Below are 9,337 nucleotides of genomic sequence, written 5' to 3'. Positions count from 1 at the left end.
TAATTGCTATTTTACTACGAATTTTATACCGTTTACATGGGCCGTTTTCACAACCCCCATATCGTTGGTAGGGTTGTGAAACACATGTATCGAGTCAAGTATCATTAAGTATTAAATAAAAGATTTATTTCCTGAGTTCGATCGAGTACTTTTTCTACTCTCCTCAACTATGGAATAATTTTCCACATGCAAATGTTCACTCGGGCGGGTAATCGGTTGGTTCAAACTCCGATTTTTTCGGTTGGTTCAAACCGATTCAGGTTCAAACCCCGGTTTTGCCTCCCGTTTCATAGTTAATTGGTTGGTTGAAACCAAGTTAGGTTCAAACCCCGATTTTTTCGGTTGGTTCAAATCTATTCGGGTTCAAACCCCGATTTTGCCTCCCATTTCATAGGTTAATCGGTTGGTTCAAACCGAATCAGGTTCAAACCCTGATTTTTTTGGTTAGTTCAAATCGATTCAGATTCAAACCCCGGTTTTGCTTCCCGTTTCAAAAAATAATCAGGCGGTTCAAACCTTGCCAGGTTCAAACCCAATCCTTACGAAATTTCCTAAGTATTTTCAAAACTGTGGGCCTTACCCTCAAATTCTTCGACTGGATTTGGTATTCGCTAAACCCTTCGGGGTTTAGGGCATTAAAGCCTTGCAACCTCGAATTCTTCGACTGGATTTGGTATTCGCTAAAACTTTTAGGGTTTAGGGCATTAAAACCTAGCATTTTCGAATTCTTCGACTGGATTTGGTATTCGCTAAACCCTTTGGAGTTTAGGGCATTAAAACTTGGCAGTCTTGAATTCTTCGAATGGATTTGGTATTCGCTAAACCCTTTGGGGTTTAAACTTGGCAGTCTCAAATTCTTCCACTGGGTTTGGTATTCGCTAAACCTTTCGAGGTTTAGGGCATTAAAACTTGGCAGTCTCATAATTCTTCGACTGGATTTGTTATTCGCTAAACCTTTCGAGGTTTAGGGCATTAAAACTTGGCAGTCTCATAATTCTTCCACTGGATTTGTTATTCACTAAACCTTTCGAGGTTTAGGGCATTAAAACCTGGGAGTCTCATAATTCTTTGACTGGATTCGGTATTCGCTAAACCCTTTGGGGTTTAGGGCATCAAAACCTGGTAGTCTCGAATTCTTCAACTACTTCGGTACTCGGCTAAGCCAAAAATGGTCTGAGACACAACAAAAACTCACACCAAGCGCTACTCTCACATCCTCGACTACTTATGGCCTCTCTTCGCGATAGTACATATTACACAGATAAGTCGACTACTTTATACAATTATATCATACATAACATGTTTTCAGGCAAGCTTCAAGTTTTTGCAGATAGAACATGTTTACAAAGGCGGCAGCATAAATGTTTTTTACACCTCTCCATCTGAGGGCTGGTCTAGCATAATATCAACAATTTTGCTAGCAATGGGCTTTACTTCCTCGACGTACTCAGTGAACTTCTCGCCCCTCAGCTAACCCATCACCTACTGGAGTCAAGTTCGCCCTAGGCCAGTGCGACTTGACCAAACCCAAGCCGGTCTGACCAGTCCCTACATCCGGTCTGACCGACCTGCGTAGGAGGTGCTACAGCGAGCTCCTCCTCATACCACGCGATCGAGTGTGTTTGTGTGTTGGTCCAGAAAAGACGGCCATGGCAGTTTCACAGGGGCTTAGCTAGGCTTGTTTTTTATAGCTGACATCAATATTCTTGTGCAAAATCAATGATGAATAACTGTTATGTATTTGTTATGTATTGTTCATATATAGAGCTGTGACACCGGTGGCTCTGACTCCGCCCGCAGTTTCATTATCTAAGAGCAACTCCAGTAGGGAGAGCAAATGGGCTTCTATATGAAGATTTAGTCGGTGGACATAAAAAATCAATCTCCAGCAGGGGGGCAAATGGGCTGCCATTTTAGTAGGCCTTTCAAATTTCTCCCCTACGCCCCCAATTTGGTGGCCCTCTATTTGGGCTGCCAACTATTGGACGCCCAATTTACTCAGCCTGCTAGAGTGAAAGGGCCATATTTAGGTGAGTAAAATTTAGAAGTGGGCTTCTAAATGGACATTTGCTCACCCAAATTTAACAGCCCCACTGGAGTTGCTCTAAACCGCGTCAATGCAAATTAGAAAAGTAAAAGTTCCAAGCTGGAGACAAGTGTACAAGCAAAGAGTACCCTCGCTCATTGAAAACGCGTCGTAGCATATACGTATACATGTGGGCAACTGGGCATGCATACATACAAGGACGGCCAGCTAGCAACCACGCAAGGAACCAAAAAACCCAACTGACGGCGACCCTCCGCGACTTTATGCGCCTACAGAGACGCCCCTCACGTCGTCGTCGTCGTCCTCCTCCTCCTCGATCGGCTCCTCCCTCCTCCGATCCGTCTTCATCTTTGCTTTCACCCTCGTCGCCTCCGGCGATCATTACGTTTCCTTCACACCCATGCACACCTCCTCCACGTAAACACATTTATTTATTTATTTATTTATTTATTTATTTATTTATTTATTTATTTATTTATTTGTTTGTTTGTTTATTTATTTATTTATTTATTTGCAGGGAGAAAATAAACAGGCGAACAAAGATTAGCCACTTGCTTAGCCGAGGATTAATATCGGGATGGTGATCTGCGTTGGGTCGTCGTAGTTGTCACGCGCACACAGCTGCGCTGCGGCATGGTCCTCTTTCTGATTTTCTCCGGCCTGGACGTCGCTATTCGCTGGCCACGGCCGGCCGTGGGGCGCGGCGTGCCCTACCGACGGCGTCGCCGCTGCCGATAGGCCGCCGGCCGGGGCGGTCTAATCGTCTGTTGCTGGTGGTGGCTTAGGAGGTGGTGCGCGCGTGAGGACCTTTACCTATACGTACTGTTGCTATCGGTCCGTGCTCCTCTGCTCCCCCACCTCCAGTACGACCCATGTGTGTGTGGGCCATACCTGCGTCTAATCGTCATCAACTCTTGATTATTAAGTCTAGCTAGAGATATTATCGACTGATTCACATAGGTAATCTTCTGCTAGTTGATGGGGTCTCTCGTGTGACGTAATTTAAACATGGGAAGGCAAGCAAAAAAATCACTGGAACGAGCTAGGTAAGGGGCTAACTTCATACAATCTGGATGGAAAAAAACAATTCGCTGGAATAGCTAGGTTGACTCAATTTGGTGAAGAATTAGGTGTCAATGACTGGAAAATGAGCTGCTTGTGTTGGTTTAGCTACGTGAAAAAGCTAAAGTTTTAGTAGCTCAAAGTCGGACGTGAAATCCAGCCTTCCATTTTCTAAAATAATAACTCAAGCATACTCCCTCCGTCCCAAAAAACAAGTCACTCTAGGATTCAAAATTTGTCCCAAAAACAAGTCATTCTACCCTATTTAGAAAGTTCATATGCATGCAAGAATCAATTAGTGCCAAATATGGATTGATCATTTTACCTTCTTGTCAATTTATCCTAAAATTCTTAGGATGACTCGTTCTTTGGGATGGGACGGAGGAAGTACTGCAGGCTCTAGCTACACACTGGTCTTGTATTGTGTAGCGACCTGGCGTGCGCATAAGGCGCGATGTATTCAAACTCTATCTTCTTAAGTACAAAGATATGTAGTTCACCTGCATGAAAAAAAATATTACAGGTTCCAGCCTTTTTATTTTTTCCTTCAAAAGGATCAGATTCTGATTTTATTGTTCAAGCAGCATGTACTTAAAAGAAAAAATATTATTTTTTATGAAATAAAAGTAAAAAAAAGTTGAAGGAAACTAATTGCCTTTCCCTTTCGTACCCCCCCCCCCCCCCAAATTTCCTGTGCAGCTTCAGGGTTTGGACGGTACGAAGTACGAACCAAATGCTAGCTGCGCACAGTAACCACTGGCTTAATCATTGAAGGTATGCATTAGGGAGGGTGGGCCCACGGGCAGGACCCCACAAAAGATGCCTAATTTTTCAAACCAGCTTTTCCCGTGACCACCCCACCTTCCAATAAGGGACCTGCAGATGGCCTCATTTCTTTACTCACCGAGTCTATTTATTCTAAGGGCGCCTTTAATAATTGCCATCCTCTAAATAAACGGGCTCCAAGACGCAAATGATAAATAAAACAAATAAGAAAAAAAAAGAAAAATGCAAATCCTTTCCGTGCAGATATTCTGTTGATTCAATTGTTTCCTATACATGCATCTCGAGCAAGGGGAAAGGGAACTCTTAGAAAATGGCGACAGCGAGTGATGGGTAAGTTCATGAATGACTCAAAACCTCCAATTAAAGGATTGCATTGTCGAAATAATGAGCAATTTTCTTCACATCAGTTTTTTTTCATAATTGTGTGAGGTGGTGATTCCGACAACAGTAAAGCACTCAAATCTTCGTGAACACATATGTGTCGCGTTTCTATTTGTTCGCTCCAACCTCTAGCAACTCAAAAGACTATAAAGCCCCCAGAAAATCTTCACAAGAGAACAACGGAAGCTTCAGAGCATCAGGAAAAGCCGAGTTGTACAGATCACCCTGATTATAAAACGTTCAATCAATGATAATCGATTCTGCTTGTTTAATCACAACAGTATCCACAGGCACATGGGCACTATGAGGATGCCATTGCATCTTCCAATCATCGTGTCATGAATCAAGCCGTTTCTTTTAGCAGACAAGCAATGGAGGATAACAAATAAAATGCTCGGGTTTGCCACCTCATTAAGACTATTATACCCCCACTGTTCTGTGTCCAAACCAAGACACCGTATGGAAGTTTTCGCACCAGAACCATAAAAAATCCAACCAATATAAATCTCTCTATAGTCTACACTCACCAGACCAAGGTTTACTGAACATGTGCATGTTGCAGTTGCGCTTCGCTTTGCGTCGGAACACGGCCAGTGAAGAAAGCATACCACAGCCGAGGCAATCATCTGCACAGAAGGTCTGATTCTCTCGACTGATTGCGAACTTCTTCACAGGTGCCAGCAAGCTTTTTCTTTGGATTGGAGCAAAGATTTCTGATTGGAGCCGGGAGGTCCTAAAGAAAATTTGCATTGCTGGCTGGTGGAGACAAAGAAAAGGAAGATGCTCTCTGTCCTGGAATGCAAATATTTGATGCTGCCCGTTGATGATTGATGGAAAGTTTCTCCGGGTAAGAAGTGATCTGGTGACTTCCCTGGGGAAATAAAACATGAAGGATGATACTTAGGTCAGGCTCAACATATTAGGAGATAAGAAAAACTGAGTATGCAAACATCTGTCTGCACTGAAATCCTAGTATAGATGTTTTGATGAGAAGTCTCCCAGCTGTGTACCTTTCCCTGCATGGAATACATGGGACGCAGAGCTTGCAGGGGAAAAAGTTCATAGCAGCAGTGACAGACTAGCTGCTCTACAGGTCACATTCATTCACTACTGGAGAAAAAAAAAACATCAATCCTTTTCTGAATCATGTAACTTTGACAAACCATCTTTTATTCGACTGACTTGAGTGCAAAGTAACAGTACTTCTTGATATAGGAAGGATGAACTATCTAGAGTTTCTTATAATAGTTTGTGGTAATGACAATGCAGTAACAGCATATCAGGGACAGGTGGAGGTACAGACCCCGAAGCCCACCGACGGTTGGAGGGACATAGATTCTAGGGGCTGATAAGACATAAGGACACACACCTCTTACAGAGCAGCAACAAAGGGAAGGGCTCTCACAACCACCAGCTTTAAAAGAAGGGGGGCAATTGGGGAGGGAGGCCTGCAAAGAAAAGGGGAATACTGCCCTTAAGCCTACCAGTGCCTTCCTCCAAATCCTGATATCTGTAGGCAAGAGTTGCTGCCGTTCTCCCACAAGTTCCACTCTATCAGACACCACTATATGAGCCCATATAAGCAGTTCGTCCACAATAATCCCACCCTTGAGCCATAAACCGCTGAGAGGTGTTCTTAGACCCGGAGGATTACCTGCAGAGTTCTGTGCTGCTCCTCAAGGTGTGAGCTGTGCAGATTGCAGAGCTCAGTTTCAGCTTCTGCATTGCTTTCAATGGGGAGGCACTCCTGCTGCTACAAGCAGAAGCTGAGGAAGGGGCTCTGGTCTCCTGAGGAAGATGAGAAGCTCATGAACCACATAACCAAACATGGGCATGGCTGCTGGAGCACTGTCCCAAAGCTTGCAGGTACAATCAAAATCCTGCACACGTTATTCTTCTTTATAATCAATTTCCAATGTTTCGTGTTCCTCCCCAAGACAACTTCTCTCTCCCAGTCTTCTCATAATTGCCCAATTGATGATTGCAGGGCTTCAGAGATGTGGCAAGAGCTGCAGGCTGAGATGGATAAATTACCTGAGGCCTGACCTCAAAAGAGGTGCATTCTCTCAGGAAGAGGAAGACCTTATCATTGAACTCCATGCTGTTTTGGGCAACAGGTAAATTTCATCCAAAGTTGCACTGTCAGAATTTTGCACCAATTGCTTTAAAGCAAGCTTTCCTTAACTATGCCTTTTTCACGTAAATGACAGGTGGTCTCAGATTGCAACACGGTTGCCTGGAAGAACTGATAACGAGATCAAGAATCTCTGGAACTCAAGCATCAAGAAGAAGCTCCGACAGAAAGGCATTGACCCCAACACCCACAAGCCCCTTGCCGAGGTTGATTGCAAAGCAGCTCCAACAATCAGTACTGAGAGAACCTCCGAGTCCAGCGATGATGACCCTTCAAGTGGTGGCTCACTTCGCAACTTGAGCCATATTCTCAGTGAAGCACAATCACCAGAGCTGCTGCCAGTGCTCGGTAAGCATCGCAAAGAAACTACTGGTTTGGCACATCTAAGGGTGCCACCAAAGGAGCTATTCCTTGATCAGCTTGTTTCTGGTCGTGATAACCTGCCCAGCTGCCGCTCAACTGGCCCAATCCCAAATTTCCCTTTCCAGCAGTTGATGTGCTACAGCAATGAACTTGGCAGCAAGCACGGTGGAAGCACAAATTCCCTCTGGTTTAACCAGAATGATTCAAGCTGCGGCACTGTTTCCACTGTGATGGCACCAGTTTCGCCATCAACTCTCTCAACATCAACAGGGCTCAATAGGTCACCAGAGAATCCACAATCTGGAGGTGCTGGCATTCAGAGTACCCAATTCTATTGGGATACGACTAATCCTAGCAGCAGCAGCAGTAAAGGAAGCAGTGGAAGCAACAGCTTGGGATTCGAGCTGCAAAGCACAAGCTCAATTCTGGAGAATAGTATCTTCCCCTGGACAAATTTATCACCAGATAAAAATAGCCACCTAGAGGAAGAACTCAAGTGGCCTGACTTGCTCCATGGAACTTTTGCAGATACACCAGCAACCATGCAGAATCTTAGCCAATCACTGTACGAAGATGTGGTCAAAGCCGAGAGCCAATTCAACATGGAGGGCCTCTGTGCTGCTTGGTCTCAAAATCTGCAGCCACAGCAACATCTGCAGGTAGTATCAGATTTGTATGACAAGGATTTGCAGAGAATGTCCTTGTCTTTTGAGAATATCTAGGCCACATGTTTCAGCACGAAGGAACCAGAGCAGTAGCAGAAAGCTCGATTAATGAAGCCTAGAAAACACAATATCTCTTCACAGATTTATTTGCAGGTTATGTGGAGGTGTTTGTGTAGGTACATTCTTATGGTGATACAGAGATCAACGCTGATAACTGTTCATCAGTTAAAGATACTGTGGTACATGACCAAAAAAAAAGGCGAAAAAAGTATGAATTTATGTTACACATAATGTATAGACTAGAGATAAGTAAGTCCCGGAGTTTACCTTCCTTTCACTCAAAGTTGCTGTCTTTATCTGTACATGCATGCAGCTCGACTTTTTGTATACGTGAGTCACGATTGATCTTTTTTTCTACCAAATAAATGAGGCAAGAATGTGGAATACTGCATCTGTCGGTAGATCTTAGGAACCATACAAGCAATATCAAACTATTTTTTTCAACTGTGACATGCAGGAGACACAAGATTAATTGTTGATGATTTGCCTTTGTTCTTTCCACATCTTTCTTTGGAGAAATTCCTGAACGAATCGCTTGCATATTCATGGGGCAGGACTAAAGCTACATTGACCTTAGTGCTACTTTTCCTTCACCTTTTTCTTTCTTTGTTCACCTTTTGATAAAGAGAATCTGGAGCTAGCTGATCTCTTTCCACTTGCATACTAATAAATGGAAAAGGACTGATTGATTTGGTGTTGTCCAAAGAGGCCAAATCCCAAGTGTAAAAAAAACATAAAGAAAATGAGGATATTTCTTACCAGACCTGCAATACAAAGTAGATGGATGGAATAGGACAACCGCTACTCTTACAGGGATGTATTCTTAAACTAGAAGGTATGGAGGGAGGGAAATCAGTCAGTTATGGAGAATAAGTAGGAAACTATTTCCATAGTGTTCAATTCACTAAATATGAAGACAACTTATGGAGAGAAGCTGGCAACTGCTAATGAATTAATTAGGCTACTCGGTAATTTAACTTACTCTATGCCTAAAACAATGCAGTTTTCAGGTCTGTTACATTCTTTTCCCTGCCTTATCTCAGGTGCCGTACATTTATCTCTATCTCTAATTCAGAATTGCAACTCTCCTGAATGTTTAGATGTATTTTTAAGCAATGTGATGAAACAGACATTTAATGCCAAGAGGGCAAAGCATTTTAGCATATATTAGTCTTACATTTCAGTCATATAACATGCAAGCATTACACTACGGAATAATTAACTGATGCAACTTAATGCCAAGAGGGCAAACATTTTAGCATACATTAGTCTTACATTTCAGTCATATAACATGCAAGCATTTACACTACGGAATAATTAACTGATGCAACGATTCAGAAATCTTAGGAAATCTGATTAGCAAACAAAAAAGGTAGATAAAAGCCTGCATAAGTTAGAAAGTGATGGCTAATGAATAATGATGAAGTTTTGGCTGATACAATTGTGGGACTTCCATGTCCCGAGCTAGCGGAGATCATTCTCTAATTTGCTTTAGTCTTCCTACTGGGCTTAGCTTGATTGTATAGACATACTCCAAGGTTAGATCAATACTAAAGATGGTTTATTTATAGCACACTTTCAACTGTTGTTAGCATCTTTCTATCATTAGCTTCCTACAAACCAGCCACAGATGTTAGAGATTTTCTTTCACATGGCACCAACAAATAGGGATTTGCTCACTTGACAACATAAAGTAAACTCCCATTCCATAATTGAGAAATGCAATGGAACTAATAGTACCAGCTAAGCTAGTTTCTTAAAAAATCAAGTAGGTTCTGAAATGCAATGGAAACTAATTAAATACCCAATGGTTCTGAAATGCAGCGATAAAAATTCAAA

The 9,337-nt window shown here is 42.7% G+C and overlaps 1 protein-coding gene and 1 long non-coding RNA gene across 2 annotated transcripts; one reads left to right on the top strand and one right to left on the bottom strand.

The window, feature by feature from the left end:
• Positions 1-4,490: 4,490 nt before the first annotated feature.
• LOC120706602 lies at positions 4,491-5,446 on the bottom strand. Its single transcript, XR_005688369.1, has 2 exons — positions 5,287-5,446; positions 4,491-5,147 (listed from the first exon to the last, which is right to left on the bottom strand). It is a non-coding gene; the product is annotated as an uncharacterized LOC120706602 (long non-coding RNA).
• Positions 5,447-5,562: 116 nt separating this feature from the next.
• Positions 5,563-7,942, top strand: LOC120706601 (transcription factor MYB61-like). Its single transcript, XM_039991280.1, has 3 exons — positions 5,563-6,142; positions 6,264-6,393; positions 6,487-7,942. Exons 1-3 carry the CDS (start codon positions 6,010-6,012, stop codon positions 7,493-7,495), a joined length of 1,272 nt encoding a protein of 423 aa, XP_039847214.1. The 5' UTR covers positions 5,563-6,009; the 3' UTR covers positions 7,496-7,942.
• Positions 7,943-9,337: the final 1,395 nt, after the last annotated feature.

The sequence above is a fragment of the Panicum virgatum genome, chromosome 5K (genome assembly GCF_016808335.1).
Source record: "Panicum virgatum strain AP13 chromosome 5K, P.virgatum_v5, whole genome shotgun sequence".
NCBI lineage: Eukaryota > Viridiplantae > Streptophyta > Magnoliopsida > Poales > Poaceae > Panicum > Panicum virgatum.
This window is presented reverse-complemented; position numbering and strand designations above follow the sequence as displayed.